General features: G+C 39.1%; 1 protein-coding gene across 1 annotated transcript in view; it reads left to right on the plus strand.

Moving 5' to 3' along the window:
- Window positions 1–13,458, plus strand: part of Ift57 (intraflagellar transport 57) — a 57,077-nt gene extending 43,619 nt beyond the window's left edge. Inside the window, exons 7-11 of the mRNA XM_036203645.1 lie at window positions 7,660–7,731; window positions 8,656–8,787; window positions 10,100–10,162; window positions 11,791–11,857; window positions 13,078–13,458. Coding sequence (XP_036059538.1) covers window positions 7,660–7,731; window positions 8,656–8,787; window positions 10,100–10,162; window positions 11,791–11,857; window positions 13,078–13,256 — 513 coding nt within the window. The 3' untranslated portion in view covers window positions 13,257–13,458. The remainder of the gene's footprint in view (window positions 1–7,659; window positions 7,732–8,655; window positions 8,788–10,099; window positions 10,163–11,790; window positions 11,858–13,077) is intronic.
- Window positions 13,459–17,729: the final 4,271 nt, after the last annotated feature.

Below are 17,729 nucleotides of genomic sequence, written 5' to 3' on the forward strand. Positions count from 1 at the left end.
CTTTTCAAGGGCCTGCACATAGTGACCCAAACATCTTTCTCTAGCCCCACTTCAAGTTTCTACCCCCTCCTAATGCCTCCTAGAAATCAAGCCCCAGGGCTTGAGACTTTAGAAGCTATGAAGATGCAAATCTTACCACAAATAAAAGGGGGGACCTGTAGGGCCCTGCCCCCCCCCCCCCCCCCCCATTTTGAGTAACTATTGCCTTGCTTGCTGCCCTTGACCTTGATATCCTCCCTATGCTAATTCCCTGCTGGGTTCCACCCTCCTGAATGCTTAAGGGAAGTTCCTTGTCTGTGTATCCTGCATATGGGGCATTAACAGCTTAGATGCAAGATTATAAAATATCAGTAGCAAACTTCTGCCCTCTGAGGTTCTCCCATTGTGCTGTAATGTAAGCCTGTATTTAAGACCTCCTCCCTCCTTCAATAAACAGCATTCGACAATTAAAAAAAAAAAAAAAAAAAAGACCTGAAGTAAGGGGAGGGCACCAAATCTGTGCAAAAACTCAATAAATTCATCCCATGAAAAAAAAAAAAATTAAAAATAAAGTTAAATAAATTACAAAAAAGGAGATTAGAGTCATGATTACCCACTGTCCTCTTAAAATTTGAGTTATATCTTAGTGCATTTTTCATTGGAAAATTTATGTTAGATAGTCCATGTCATTTTGAGCTTGATGATGGATTTACCTGTGTGACTCAGGGCTTCTACTTAAAAGTGGCCAAGTCTTGATATCTGCATTTCAATAGAATCTCTAGACAAAATATATGTCCTGAGATTCCAGTAGTTCTTAGCATAATGCTTACATATATGAAATGTAATGCTTGTTAACATTGTGGTTATCTTTATTAGACTTAAAGAGACTATAGGACCCTTGTGACTGTTGAGATCCTAATCTACACTAAAGCAAGGCAGCAGCAGAAAGCCTCCTGAGTCACCAAAATGCATACATGTGGTGTGCACCCATGTGCTATGTGTGTATGAATATATATATATGTGTGTGTATACGTGTATTCTGTACTATGTAGACATGTATATGTATGAATGTGTATTATATGTGCATTATGTCTATGCATGTGTCTATGTGTATTATATATTTATGTGTATGTGTGTATATGTATTACTTATTTATGTATATGTATATACACACATACATATCTACTGAAGCTCATTTATTTGTAGGAAAGTCCCATAATCCATCTTTGTGAGTTGTTTATTTTGTGTTAGAGATAGTCCTAGCAGGGTGATCTAGTTTGTTCATCTGGAACAGATTAGAAGCAGTAAGATTCTCCAGTGTCTATACTTTAGCCAAACAATAGGAAAATGATTTCATTCGGTGTTCATGTTTGAATAGGGAGTTATTATTTTAACCTCTGTTTTTCTTTTTGAAACTGGGGACAGGATAAGAAAATGAAAGTGACTACTTTATAAAGGAAAATCTGTGACAGAAAAGGACATTTGGTTTCCTTTTCAATTAATGATAAACTGTGAAAATCAAACAACCTCAGTTTGTTTCCTAGCCTGTGAGCTGGAGTACAGGATTTCTTCCTTTATACACTACAGTAACTATGAAAACATCTAGAGAAATTGAAATTGAACAGGGAAAATGAGGTAACTGTCTAAAATAGAACCTATAGGAGCCCTAATACACACTTCTTATATTTATGAAACTGCAACTGCAAAGCCTCATTGATTTGAGATTTCATTAGTAATTATCAGCAGTGGATCCAGGGTAGAGACAGTGAGAACAGAAGAGAAAATGAGGCCCATGGCAGAACAGAGGTGACATTGTTGTCCTTATGAAGTAGTGATTCAAGATACAGCTTCTCCTCCTCTGAGGGGAGAAGCAAATGCTTCCAGTAGACCCCAAGAACTAGTAAGTTCTACTGTGTGGTGCCTAGAATGCATCCCAGCACACGGAAGGCTCCTGCTTTGGCTTTTGTGTCACAGACTCTAACACTATGTCTGCCCATGAGCACAGAAGCTCCAGCTTGATTTAACATGGGAGGGAGAGTCAAACATTTCACTGTTGTTTGTTTTTTCTACTCTTTTGCAGGGCCTTTCCCCAGCTCCCAAACAAATACACAGAGGCTTTTCTTACTTGTAAATGTCTGACCTTAGCTTGGCTTGTTTTCCTTAACTTAAATTATCCCATCTACCTTTTGTCTCTGGGCTTTTCCCATTCTCTTACTTCTGTGAATCTTGATCTTACTCTGTGGCTGGCTGTGTAGCTGGGTGGCTGGCCCCTAGAGTACTCCTCCTTCTCTGGCTATGTCCTTTCTCCTCCAAATTTCTCCTTCTATTAATTCTGTCCACCTGCCAGTCCTACCTATCCTTTATCCTGCCTCGCTATTGGCCATTCAGCTCTTTATTAGACCATCAGGTGTTAGAGACAGGCATAGTAACACAGCTCCACAGAGTTAAACAAATGCAAAATAAAAAAAGTAACACACCTTAAAATAATATTTTACAACATTTTACGAGTTATATGTTAATGCAACTTATACAACAGACATACAAGGAACACTTAACTCAACTGTTTAATCCTTGAGTCCCTTACCCCATAGTTTCAGAGAGAAGCTTTTAGTCATTGGGTTGGAACCACTACCTACCTACCCTCCCAGAAAAGAAAAAGACACTAAACTGAATCTGCATATGCAAAAGAGACCAGTCAGGTGATAACAACCTTGTGGACTCACAGCTACCTAATAGCTGCAGCTAGCTCACATCCATTTTGATTGTATGTTGTTCTATAAATCACCAGCTAGACATACTTCTTCACAATTCTCCACTTCTGGAAGGAGGAGATTTGGAATATAATTTAGTGCCAAAGAATTCAGAGTGAGGAGAAGGAAAATGCTAAGAATACCTTTGTTATTGATCCTCACAAGTGATAGAATTATAGGAGATTTTTTATGAAATGATTTTGAAAGATAATAAGCCTAAGGAACTGGGACTCTAGATGAATGGTTAGTCCTCAGCATGCTCAGTGCCCAGGGTTCAATCATAAACACTGCAAATAGAAGCAAATTGAAGGAAGTGGTGTGCTGGATCCTTACTGCTCTCCATGCCATTGAGAGAGAAAGTTTGTGAAACGAAGTGAAACCTTCAGCAGACAGTATAAATGGTTAAAGAACACTAAACCATGACTCAGAGCACAGAGGCTAGGAGGCCAGTAGACTCAGAGCACAGAGGCTAGGAGGCCAGTAGACTCAGACTTAGAGCGTGTCGGATAGGAGGCCAGTAGACTCAGACTTAGAGCGTGTTGGATAGGAAGCCAGTAGACTCAGAGCATGTGGGCTAGGAGGCCAGTAGACTCAGTGGACTCAGAGTGTGTCAGATAGGAGGCCAGTAGACTCAGAGCATGTTGGATAGAAGGCCAGTAGACTCCAGTAGCTCACAGTACTCACTGGATATGTAACAGAAAGAGGCCATAGTTCAACCTTATAAACTCCATAGCAGTCTGTTTGATCACAAAGAAAATCATATACGACTTCTGAAAATCCAAAGGTTTGGAAATACATTATCCAGACAGAACACTGGAAAGTTCCTGTAGCCTACCTGACTCCTAGTGTTTCTCACTGTAAAGTGTGTATGTAGTTGTCTCCTCTGCAACAAACAGCCCCAGACCACAGTGGCTTACCATAACAATAGCAATCATCCTGGCTCCAGATAATGTTTGCTGATGTGTGGTCAGCTGCCAATTAATTCTAGTGAGAATTTCTCAGTCCCAAGCTCAGGCTAAAAGACATCGGAGTAAGACAGCCTCCTTGTCTTGGCTGAAAGATAGGACAAGGGCACTCTTAGGTGGCTACCTCTCCTAACTTCTATACAGTCTGTCATTCCACTGAAAAAGAATCACACAGCCAAGACTATCAGTGGAGCAGGGAAGTCCATTCCTACAATTACAAGCCAGAAAGTCTCACTAAACTGTGTAGAGAAGGGAGAAATGGATCAGAAGACAGTATCTACTTATCTCTCCAAACCTTTGTGCTTCAAATATGTAAAGTTACATTAAAGTGGCTGCAACTTAATGCATTCTTCACCAATGTTTGAATTGCTAGCCCTGTTGAATAGTTCCTTTTAATGTTACTTATTTTGAGACTCCAGGTAGGCTTCAAGTCCTTACGTATCATTAAAACCCATCACTTCTCCATTCTTACCACACAAACCTTTGTAAAGCTTTCAGCTAGCTCAGTTGTCGGTTCTCAGATGTGTGCCTTCCCTCCTTTATATTCATGTTTTTAAATGGCACAGTTAGAATCACACTTACTTCCCATTATAACTATGTTAAAACCTTTGCAGGAACTTCTTGGGCAATTAATGTGATAAAATTCTCTGGAAAGCTTTAAAAAATTAAAGAATAAAAATGAAACAAATTATTCTATATTCAAACCTGTATGTTAATGTAAAAACACACAAGCACAACCATAATATATATACTTAAACACATATATTACTAACTTTTAATCATTTAAATACTTAGTCTTTGGGGGCTGTGTTTTCTATTATCTAAATGCTAGTAAGCATACATTTTTGCTAATCATTAAAGGGACATGAACTTATCATTTAATACATATTAATGTATATGTAATGAAAATACAGATTTTCAGATTTCAAAAATAAAGCCAGCCCATTTCCTGACTTGAGCACCCTGAAATTCCCTGTGTGTTCTTCTGTATCATTTCCTTCCCCATCCATGCTAACTACTATCCTCAAGTCTGTGGACTGTTCTTGGCGGTTCCCACTTTTCTGGGTGTATTTACCTCAGTGTATCTCTCAACAGTGTATTGCTAAGTTCTGCTTGGTTTTGAAGTTTATAAGAATTGTTTTATACGGTGTGCATTGTTTGTAATAGTAGAATGAATGATACAAAATTAGCAACATTATTTTCTGGTGTTTTACTTTAACAGAAAACATGTACATGAATCTATGTGTGTTTCCAGTTTGGGGTGGGAATATTTTCTGGAGTTAAAATTTCTGGATTAAAAGATAAGAATATTTTAAAGCCTTGTTTGTTTTCTTTAAAAATCAGTGTTCATCAGTAAATGTGTCCATGGAGATTTTAAAAAGACATGTATTTGGATTTTTCTGGCAGATAATTCTAAATCATGACTAGTGTTGTACTTTAATTGCCTATAAAAATTACAGAAATTTAACAAGTCCAAAACCAAATTCCTTGGCTATATCCCTCTCTTTCTTTCAAATCTGTGTGAGCTGGACCACTGCAGAGCCTCCCAACTGGACCACTGCACAGCCTCCTGACTAGACTACAGCCTCCTGACTGGACCACTGCACAGCCTCCCGACTGGACCACTGCACAGCCTCCCGACTGGACCATTGCACAGCCTCCCGACTGGACCACTGCACAGCCTCCCGAATAGACCACTGCACAGCCTCCCGACTGGACCACTGCACAGCCTCCCGACTGGTCTCCCACCAGCCTTCCGAATCTTGCTTTTCTAGTGGGTCCTTTTTCAAAGCACAGACTTGACTTTAAAATTCAGACCAGCAACATTTAACAGTGTACCATTGTCCACGTGGTAAAAGCCTCACTCCTCACTTGTTAGGAACAAAGCCCTGAAACAATTGACTCCGCCCCTTCAGTTTTATTTCTTCGTGATCAAGCCTCTCTGCCTCCCACTCCAGAGTCTGTGTTTTATACTTGAGCCAGCCTACACTACCATGTTTCTTATGTTTTTCTTGTTTGTGTCATTCTTTCAACCTCACCTTCCTCTCCTCTTATATATCCTATTGAGATGTTACTTGTGCTTTAAGGCGCCGTAGAAACTCCAGCTCCTCTATAGAGTTTTATATCAATGTAAGTTATCATAATTAACATGGATGAGTCAAGTTGCTGACTTCAAAATATTTTGAATGTCAATGCTTGCAGAAATATATTTGTGTGTATAATTCTGGGTAGAAAAAGGACACCACATACTATCTTAAATATTTCCACTATAACAAATTAGGACCATGTGTGTGATAGATAAAAGTGTGTGTGTGTGTGTGTGTGTGTGTGTGTGTGTGTGTGTGTGTGTGTTTCTGTATACATTTATTTGGAGAATAACACACAAAGACAGAAATAGAGTGATAGGTAAAGAGAAAAATGTATACATACTTAATCTTGGTATTCATTAAGACTATTAAAAGCTTTTTGGAAACCAAGGTATACAAATAATTTCGGGAGTGTTGGATCACAGTTTCTCTTTTCAAATGTTATTTGTTCTTTGATAATTTCATATAATGTGTTTTCATTATACTTACTCCCTCCCCCTTGGAGTCCAATTTGTGCTGTCATTGTTCTAATGAATCTGATAGTCATCAGGCTCCTTCTTTCCATGGAGGTTTTCCTGGACTGACTGATGCCCGTCTCCTGCGTCTGCACCCTCTTTTCCAGAGTTGCTTGCTTAGTGGAAAGGACTTTGTCCTTTGCCAGATATGCACAGGCAGACCTGGGTGCTAATGAGGTCTTTGGACTCTAAAATGGCAATGTTGAGCTACCTAATTGTTAAATGGGTAAGGAGATTACCTTGAAGGTCCTCTCCAGCCCTTGTGTTTTGAGATGTTTTGTTAAAGATCCAGAAAAGGACAGTGCTTCTTTGTTCTCTGTTTTGCTATCCTCACTAGTGTCACGTGACAGGTGTCGTCCCCTTACCCCTGAACTGGCAGGATGTATCAAGCAGGAACTTACACTACTATGCACATGTCCTTGGCTGCATCCTCTCCTGAGGCCAGGCCTCTGCTTGTTTTTGTGGGGGATGAGGAGTGTGAGATGAGGTGCTTGGGGGTCTCTGCAGCTTAGATACATTATAATTTGATATTTGGTAAGTTTGAAGCACCCAAGACATTTTACACCCTGTTACCATCAGCATGTTTCAAAGTGAAAAAGTCAGTAGAGTGAACTATTCACATTTAATTTTTTTCTTTCAGAAAGTTCTGTAGATAGCGCAAGCAAGCCTGTCAATTTATGCAAGCAGATTTATGAGATTGAGAATAGCCTAGTCCCATCACTTACTTCAATTTACCTCTCATGATTGGTATTTCTGAAGTCATTTAAAGTGTTTACTTATAATGATATAAACTGAAATATTTTGAAGGTATTTTTTAGGGGACTACACAGTTGACATCAATTTAAAATGAGGCCAGTAGCATTGGGCTCTAGTAATCAGTATAGACTTCCTTTATTAAGAACGGAATTCAGACGTCTTGCTGAAGAAAAAGCCTATTTTCATTTCCAAGAGACAAACTAATCTTTGATACATGATATTTGAGTAAAGAGTTGATAGTTGCTTCTGGCAAACATAATCGTTACTGCTTAAGCAAGTATTTCTTGGCTAATAATTAGATTTTTTTCATTTTGATGGGTAGTCATAAATATTAACCACCAGCAGTGCAGGAATAATTTGTATTCAAATTACCAGATATCACTCTGTGAACACATAAAATAATTTACATTTACTTAGGACCTTTTATCCTAAAGTGCCCTATGCATGCTTCTTTACACTCTGATTGCAAGCTATATATAGGACTCCGCCACCTGAAATAGGACAGCTACCAAGTAATGAGGATAAAGAATGCAGCTAACCGACAGACAGGTGAAAGGAGAGAATGTGGTGTCTTTCACTTCATTCCTGTGTGTGCTTATACTAACAGGACTGGAGGATCCACGTTGACCAAATGCACCAGCACAAAAGTGGAATTGAATCTGCTCTAAAGGAAACCAAGGTATGTGAATTACTTCAGACAAATCAACATGGATTTCCTCATCTAGATCTATTGTGGTAGAACATGAAAGGAGAACAGATATAACCCTTATCTTTCAGGAGATGATTAATTGCATAGACCACATTACATCTTCACAGCCCTAGTGCCTACACCAAGGAAATAAGGCTACTTATATAAAAGCTATTTATAGTCAGACATGGTATTATACTCCTATAATCCATTTGTATTTTAAATACATATATGGATATCACATATTACACACATCTATCTAGTCGATGTTTTAGACACAAATCAGTCTTTCTCCTGATTCCCAATATTGCATGCACCCCAGGCTGACAATGGGTACTTGTAGGTCTCCCAGCCTTGTTTCCATGGCAGAAGTGGGATCTTTAGACAATGCCACAAAGAAGCAAGCTTGAGTGCCAGGCAATGGGTCCCAGGCTAGACCAGCTGCAGATCTGGGACTCTTTTTATAACTGTGATATTCCTATCAGCTTTGAACTGTGACTTCATTAAGTCATATTATTCCTTGGCTACTTTGACTTTGAAGTCTACATACAACTTATTACAACGACATAAGCTGTAGGTGTTTAGGTATGCATGAGGACAAGAGGTGGCTAACACAGCCAGGGTTCTTCTTTTCTGGAGACAGGGTCCAGGTGCAGGTCCCTCGCTTCAGCCTCCAGGGTCTTTGGATTACAGAACTGAACCATCACCTCTGGCTTCCTAAAAAAAAAAAAAAATGTGGTGTGATTAAAGTGTTTCTAATCATAAACTTTGTTTACTGTTGAAGTTTCAAACTGTCATCTTTTGCAGACGTGACTGATCATTTGTGGAGTGTATTGAAGAATATTTAACTTGTTTTTATCAGTTTTGCAAAACTTATATATTCTTTTATCTACTAAAATATCATGGAATTTCTAGGGATTTTTGGACAAGCTCCATAATGAAATTAGCCGGACTCTGGAGAAGATTGGTAGCCGAGAAAAGTACATCAACAATCAACTGGAGCACCTGGTTCAAGAATATCGTGGGGCCCAGGCCCAGCTGAGTGAGGTAATTTAGGAATGCTTTCCAGGGGTTTATTCCAATTCATGACCCTAATCCCTAAAACAATGTATTTTGTTCATAAATTGTGAAATTGGAAAGGAGGAGAGCTTGAGATGGATATAATCTAAATACATTGTATCCAAGTGTGAAGTGATCAAAGAATACAGGTTTGTTGCTAGTGATCATGACTTAGAACAAGGAGAGAGAGAGTCAGGATGCTGTTTCATTTCTGAGTGTCCCTAATTCACTGTAAAAGTAGGAGAAAGAACAGTGTGCATTTACATGTACCCAAGGGAAGAAACAGCCCTTTCCACAATGGCGTACAGCTACAGACTAAGGAACACAAAAGCAAGATCAATTCAGAGACAATTAATTAGATGAAACTGGTTTTTCAATCTTTCAGTGTTTTAGAATTTTGATCAAAAAATAAAATCCCCAGCTTTTGAAAATAACCATGGAATCCCATAGCTTTCTTTGGGATGTGTAAGGAAAATCCCATATGTGCTTAGCTTAAGCTAGACTAGTAAGAATACACACAAATAAGGGGTTCAGCAGTAGGGGGGCTAGGAGAAGGCAGTAAGGGTAAAAACGATCAGAATGCATTGCATGGACACTTATGAAATTGTCAGCAAATGATAATTTTAAAGAATACTTGTAGAAATAAAATGAAATTAAGTTTGAGATAACTGGTAATTTCAGAAGTTCTCAAAGATCAAGTTGAAAATAATTTTCACTGTTTATTATATTCTCTTTGAATTCATTATTCCCTTATATATACATGAATTCATGAGCATTTTTCCTTTAAAAATGCCCTCTGGTTAAAACCACTGTGTATCTAACACTAACATTGAATAATTGATCGCTAGATTAGTTCCTGAGAACATCTTCTAGCTGGCTGCACCATCATCCACTTTATTAATCCTTATTAATTGCTGAACTTCATACTCTACTTTGATTGATTTTTTTTTCTTTTTAGAACTAATTTTCTCTTGCATAGCACACAAATTAGATTGACCGAGAGTCACCCTCCCAGAGTGTTGAGAAAGGGTGGAGGGCAGTTTTTATTGTCAGCTGTGCCCATGCAAGTTACTCGGCTGCCATGGGAAGGCTGCAGTAGTTCATCATATTATAGTGCTTCACTTAAATGCATGGCCCTATTAATAAGGACATGAAATAACTACAGTTAAATGTCACTTTCATAAATGTATTCACAAATAAGGGGGTGTCATGCAGAAACCGCGCGCACATAGAGGTCCTATTTAAGTAATCTGCTCATGTTGGAGATTTGTCATTAAACACAGTGTTCTCTCCTCCTCAGGCAAGGGAGCGCTACCAGCAGGGGAATGGCGGAGTGACTGAAAGGACGAGACTCCTGTCTGAGGTACACCAGCACCCTGATATGATGTCACCTGTCAGCTGGGCCCGAGCCAGGCACAGCCACCCACTGCCTGAATACTTCTGATTCCAATGCGTTCCTCTCCCAACTTGCAGTCATTAGCTTTAGAAGTCCCCTAACAAGTGAACCAATTATCCTTCTCTTGTTTCTTTAAGACGTCTAAAGTTGCTGAATTAAATTAATCATTAAACTTGCTCCTATTATGAGCACATTGATAACCTTCCTAATCTTTATTTAACATAGTAATTAATAATAGAAGAGTAGACAAAGCACCATGGGAGGAGTCTGTAGCTGGTGTTAATGTGGTGCTTTGAGATGTAAAGCTTATTGTCAGTGATTGCTGTTAATCGTGTGTGTGATCCAGAGGATAACTCTATCCACTATCGAGAAGACTGGAAACCTCTTCTTTCAGGACTTATAAAATATTTGCAATGCCGTTGCATTTTGTTCCCTTGGTCTTACAAGAGAAGAAGGACCTGATACATACTCTCATTTTTCATGGGAGATGATGAGATTCAAAAGTACAAAGACTTTACAGCTATGTCAGAAGCCAGTATGAGACTAAGATCTAGACTTACAGAGCAGCACAGTTTTCATAAGCTTTGGTGGAGGAATTGAGTTTCTCTTATAAAAAGCAGTTCAGAAATATTTATTTTAACATTTAACATTAGAAATATTTAGACTCCAGTCCTGTTGTGTTTCTAGGCAAATAAAACATTCCTTGGAAGGAAAGCACTCACTAATGTGGGGTAAATGAACGCTGGAAGGGCGTCCAGGGACCACTTAGTCCTCTGGAGCCGGTCGTTGTCCCCAGTTGTGATGTTTCAGGTGCCTAGGAGAAATTAATTTGCTTTGCCTGGACGAGCACTTTATTCCCTGGGAAGGTTTTACTCACCAGAGTGATAAAAATAAAGCCTACTAAGTTACTGTAATTACAGCATAGCCCTAGATGATGTAAAAACAACTTCTCAAATTTCAGAGATTATGTTTTCTATATAATTTTAGAGATTATACTGCTGACGTAGACTTTTGCCTGCAGTGGTGTGTCTTGATATCAAGTGCAGCTTCATCTGAAATCTTTGTGACAGCACTCACATCTCTAGAGTTCAGAGTTCCTGGCCTGGAGAAGGCAATAGAGCACTTTTGTATCTCATCATAGGATATAAGCATTTTTTTACTGGCCTAGACAGGGAAAGGTAATGTGGTCTCCAAATAACTATACTATTAAGAAAGATCCTAGAAAACCAAATTGGGGTTCTAGTAACATTATATTTATTAATAACTAATTTTTGGAGAGCAATATGGTAAATGCTAGTGATAATTGCACAGTTTGAGGGCTTCGTACTACAAACAACTTGATCTTCATTCTATAATAACGCAGCATGAGGAAGCTAATGTGAAAGTAATTTGCCAGTGTTTTATAAACAGTTCTTAAAAAATGAAAAGCTTTGTGGTTCTGCGTACATAATCTTTTATTTGAATATTCTTAATGTTTGATTTCCTTATATCTAAATTGATTTTCCTCAATACAGCATTCAAAACATTTCAAGGTTCATGAACATTCAGCACTCACAGAAGGTTGTTTTGCTGTTGTTTGTTGTTTTCAATAAAAGGTTACGGAAGAATTAGAAAAGGTAAAACAGGAAATGGAGGAGAAGGGCAGCAGCATGACGGATGGCAGTGAGTACACGTTCCCTCCGGGCTGACCTGGGGCACAAACATGGCAGTGAGTACATGTTCCCTCCAGGCTGACCTGGGGCACAAACATGGCAGTGAGTACACATTCCCTCCGGGCTGACGTGGGGCACATACAAGATCGCCTTCGCAAAGTCAGCTGACGTCTGCGTGCATTAGCAGTGGGGCCCCATGGGTGGAGGTGCTTGCCACTTAGCCTGGCATCCTCCTCAGTTCTGTCTCAGATCCCATGAGAGAAGGAGACAACCAGCTCCTGAAATCTGTGTCTTCTGACGTCCATGCATACATATGTGCAAACGTGTGAGCACCTGCCCGGGTGCACACACATATCTATATAAATAATATATAAATAAATAATCTATTTTTACTTGTTTTAAGGGAGAGATGTGGTACGAAAATGATGTCTGATCCTCAGAATGCTAAGTTTGTTATAAGTCAACTAAGAAAAAAAATTTTTACTCTAGTTTTTATTGATTCTAGCTAATAACTCAAAGATAGAGTGGGGAATTTCAAGTATGTGCTTTCTTCTAACAGTGTTTAAAAATATATTATTCTGTTTTCATCATTTTATGTACAAAAGACTTTAAGAATATCCCAAATGACACCAAGACAGTGATGTGATGGCCCTTGGGGCTTCCCCCTCCTTCCAGGAAGTCCTGACAGAGCAGGGTTCAAATGGAGAAGAATTAATCTCTCAGTAATTATCCTCCATTACCAACTGTTTAGTTTGACACAGGCCAGTGGTCATCACCTCAGGCTTTTCGTGTCAGAAAGATTATCTAGGGCTGTGATGCTCTGCATGCAGACTGGGACTCTGGAGTGGGGTGTGGGGATTTTCTTGTACTGTTTTCAATGGACTCATTGTTTGGGTCTCAAACATATCTTTCTTCCCTCTCTAAGTATTCTGTTCCCTGTTCCTGTAGACAAAACCACGTTGAACACATCCTTAAATACCCACTTAGCACTTCTTTTCCTAGAACAGTTAGAAAATTCAGCTTCAGTGCATCAAATATTGAACCAGTTCCCATCCTGAAAGTCTCAGGTGTTTCAAATACCAGTGCAAAGCGGTGTGAATGTCAGCGAGTCACTGGCTGTGTTTTAACCCTATTTCTGGCTTGACACAAAGTGGGGAAAATGTCAGGCCAATCTCTAACAAACGATACTCCCAATGAACATTTTTCTTCCATGCTGTTTTTCTTCTGTAGCTCCTTTGGTGAAGATTAAGCAGAGCTTGACCAAGCTGAAGCAGGAAACCGTCCAGATGGACATTAGAATTGGGGTTGTGGAGCACACCCTGCTGCAGTCCAAGCTGAAGGAGAAGAGCAACATGACTAGAGACATGCATGCGGCTGTTACCCCAGAGTCAGCGATAGGCTTCTATTAAAACATACGGGCTTTCATGCTTCTGATTATTTGTTTTTTCTATCAAATTATTTTTTAATATTGCATGGATTTCCCAACACAATTTATACCTCTCAAGCATGTTGAGTGGATATTTTATTGTATCATGGTGATTATGATGGCTAAAGCCGTTACAATGAATCTAGTATTTAATAAAGTACTTAAAAATTCTCATGTTCAAAAAAGCTTTCACTGTCATTCCCAGTGTCCTACTCTTAGTATTAATTAGCTCATTATCTTAGTATTCCTTGTGTGTATGACCCATGTATCACATGTCTACTGCTGCTGTCATGGCCTAGACTACTGACACAGGACTGGTACCTCTGGTGATCTCCAGAGCTGGTCTCCCTCCACAGTGACCACTAGTCCTTATGTATTAGAGAAGCTGAGGATAGGTGGTGGAATTCTTCATAGGAAGCCAAACTTCCCTTGCCTCAGCTCTACAGTTATATGATATTACCACCTTAACTATAAAAAAACACACAAAAACCAGTATCCATGTTGACATGTGCAACCTATTAATTAATAAATAGTTCAGCCCTATTTGACTCAGGTGCTGGAATGAGGGAAAGGATGAGAGCACCTGTGTCTGCATCCGACCGACCCTTTTGTGTGGAGTCAGCGATGCTAAGCAGTGTTCTGTGGAACCCGCCATAATGAGTCATGGTCAGCGTCTGGTACTGACACTTTTCTTAGGAACCTTCCTCAGCAACTTTCTAGACTAGAATTTCTAAGTCAGCCAAATAACCAATATTGAAGAGTAGCTTTAGGGGCCAGGGATGTATCTTAGTTAACAAGAGCTCTCACCTAACAGACACCAAGCCCTGTATTTGATCCTTAGCACTCTATAAACCAGTTGGTGATTCACACCTATAATGTAGCACTCACAGGGTGGAGGTGGGAGAGTCACAAGTTCAAACTCATGGACCTGCAAGATGGCTCAGTGGGTAAAGGCACTTGCTACCAAACCTGATAACTAAAGTTTTATCCCCAGGTCCCAAAAGTTGTCCTCTAACCTCCACACAAGCACCATGGTCCACATGCATGCACACATGGAACACACACACACACACACACACACACACACACAAATAAATAAATAAAGTTAAACTTTTAAAAAGTTCAAGGTCATCTTGGACTACACAGTGATGTTGAGGCCAGCCAGCTGTGCATGAGATCCTGTCTTAGAAAAGCAAAAACAAAAGAACAGTCTTTAACCTGAGGGAGAAAAACTGGTGAGAGCATCACAAAGCAAGAGATGGCCTTCGGTTCTTTGAAGAAACAAAAGCACTGGGAGCAGATTTAGATTTCACAATGTTGTATGTTTAGGAACAGCATATTCAAATATTATCATTTTAATCCTAATACCTCTCTCCCCTAAATGATCATCTTAATACTTACTTTCTAGACATATACCCTAACACACACACACACACACACACACACACACACACACACACGAGCACATCTTTTGTGTTCACTAAAACTCTCTAAGTTTGGGTAAGAGAAAATTGATGTCTACCATAAACTACCACCCAAGAGGATGAGAATCAATACAATGGCAAATAAGACAGTTTATTTAATTTGTAAAGAGGACTAATCCACGGTGGGGCGATAGGCAATGTGAAAGTCTAAATCCTCTTGCACTGTGCTCAGTGCAGGAGCCGAGTAGAAAATGTGACGCACAGCAATTGGCCCTGGGAACTTCCCTGCCTGGGTTCTGTCTTAGCTGTGGATGCCAGAGGTCAGCATTAGGTGTCTGAATATCTACCTCATAGGTCTTCACCCTAATTTTGAGATAATGTCTCTCACTGAGCCTGCATGTCACCAATAGCCTGACTAGCCAGTGAGCCCCAAGGATCTCTTTGTCCCCTCTGTCTCCCAGTGCTGAGTTTACAGACACATTTGACCACACCAGGCTTTGTGTTGGGTGCTAGGGATGTTCATGCATGCACAAGCAGTTTGCCCACAGAACCATCGCCCCAGCCCATTTCCTAGTTATGTGCTCAGCAAGGGTCTAGAGGCAGTGACTGCCCAATTACAAGGATGTGCAATACCTGGATTTCAGACTTTGATATCTAAATTCTCTACTGAGAAAAAAAATTAAAAATAAGAACAAACCAAACTATTCCTTTTAGAAAACTGATTCCCAAACTGGGAAGGAAAGTATAATGTGCCAAAAAATATCTGTCTCTGCCGTAAAGAAAGTACTCAAAGAATGATGGGGAAATGTCCAATGGACAGCCAGGTTCAGAGACAACTTGAACATCATAGTGACGAATTATAACTGCAGAATGACCACCGGCCCATACAGACATAAATAAATGGGTGGATAAATGAGGAGATGGGAATGACCTTCTTACAACAGAACGGCTGGTGTGTGAAATGAATGCTGGGTGTAGAAAAATCCCAGCTGGCCACTAGCATGGTAGCTAATTGGAGTGAGGATCATCGATGAATGCAGAAACTACTAGGTGGAAGTTGGATGGGAACTGGAGTGACTTCATGGTCTCAATGTAGGAAAGACATTATACAAAGAAAGTAAAGTGTCTGCTTTTTCACTAGAAAATCTGGTGCACACCACTCTTATTGAGTTGATCAAAGTTAACATCACCAGCCATGAGCAAATACCATTTTCCTCCTGAAGAGAGCGCATTTGCATGACTCCTACTGGAGATGCATACCCAGAATCTAATAACAGAATTTCGGACAATCGAGAAATTTGTACAAAATAGCCTGTATGCTTCAAAAATGATAGGTGATGAGAGACAATGACCAAGGAACTGTTCCTGACTAAAGGAGACAACAGAGGTATGATGACTTCTGAGTGTAACAGTAGTTCTAGATTGGACCCTGGACCAGGAAGAATGTAGGGACTATAGCTACAATGTAACAGAAGAAAGTTGAGTAAGGGTTTATAAATTGGATAATTGCATCTTACCTTCTTGAGTTAGATTATTTGAGCTGTGGCTATTGAAAAGAATTTATGCATAGTAATACACATAATGATTTAGGTATAGAGGGTCATCATGGCAACAGCTTAAATGATTCAGGGAGTGAAATGGGTGTGTGTGTCTGTGTGTGTGTCTGTGTCTGTGTGTCTGTGTCTGTGTCTGTGTGTATGTAGTTAAGCATGTACAGAAAAAGATGAAAGTGATAAACCATGACACAATAGTTAAATCCTGATTACCTTGATTTGATTTCAGTGCACATTGTATTCATGTGTTGAAATCAGAAATCATACACTATACCCCATTAATATGTAAAACTTCCATGCTAATTTTAAAAACATAGCAGTAAAAATTCTTTCCTGAGTCGTTTTTGGATTCTATCCCTCAAGTCTCTTCCTAGCAGGTGCCTAGGATTGTACTGAATATAAAAGAATCACTGTGACATAATATTGTTAACTAATCATTAAAAGCTTTCACTAAGAAACAATGGAAATTATGATAAATTGTTAACATCTTGAGAATCTGGGAAGGGATATGTAGAAATCTATTAGACTATTTCAACTTTCTTGCAGATCTGAAGCAATAGTTCTTATGGGTGACACAGGCTTCTCAGCCTCACCTTCATTTAAACGCCCAATCCATTTATTAAAACAGCATGCCCTTCCTTCCATTGAAATTCTGTAATTCACTGAGTAAAACAAAGTTTCGACTGTATTCACTAACCAAGCAGAAAAAATTCTTGATCACTCCAAACAAGTTTTTTTTCTCTATTGCCCTCTTCCTTAAATTTGCAGGTAGTGCTTAGGTATTATTATCATCATTATTATTATTATCATTATCATTATTATTATATTTTTATTTTATTATTTCATTAGTTTTTTAATAGTGGCAGAACATCTTTCATAAGAATTCATAGAGAATAAGCCTGTATATAAATAGGTGCAATAACCATAGGCAGTCTGGTTCCATGTTCCATCCCTTCATAGGTTCCAATAGCCAGTGTGAGAAGATGAGACACCATGGGATTTGACTCAGAGCTCCCAGCATGGAAGATGCAAGCATTCCATGCTCCCTATATGCAATAGCCCAAAGATGTAGGGTATGTATTCTCTGGTCAACCTAAGATTCCAAAGTCAAATCTTCTTAAAACTTTCTGTACAAGTAAGAAGGGTCTTCAGGAGACTAGGGGTATAACTCAGTGGCCAACTGCAAGGCTATCATGCATAGGGCAATCGGCTGACTCTCTAGCAACACCACCTTCATATGTGTATATATATATATATAATTTTAAACAGTATTGCAATAGAATTTTAGAAGGCAGAAGATATGGCCCTGTTTGTGGTCAAATTGCAACGATTATCATAGCTTCATTTTTTTTCAACTTCATGTGTATTAACAACCAAACCACAAACCTTAAACTGTTTATTATATTTTTAATTAGCAATTTACTCTCTTAAATGAGTAAAACTGGTTTAAATTCACATTTTTACAAACTATTTTTTATC

The sequence above is a fragment of the Onychomys torridus genome, chromosome 12 (assembly GCF_903995425.1).
Source record: "Onychomys torridus chromosome 12, mOncTor1.1, whole genome shotgun sequence".
NCBI lineage: Eukaryota > Metazoa > Chordata > Mammalia > Rodentia > Cricetidae > Onychomys > Onychomys torridus.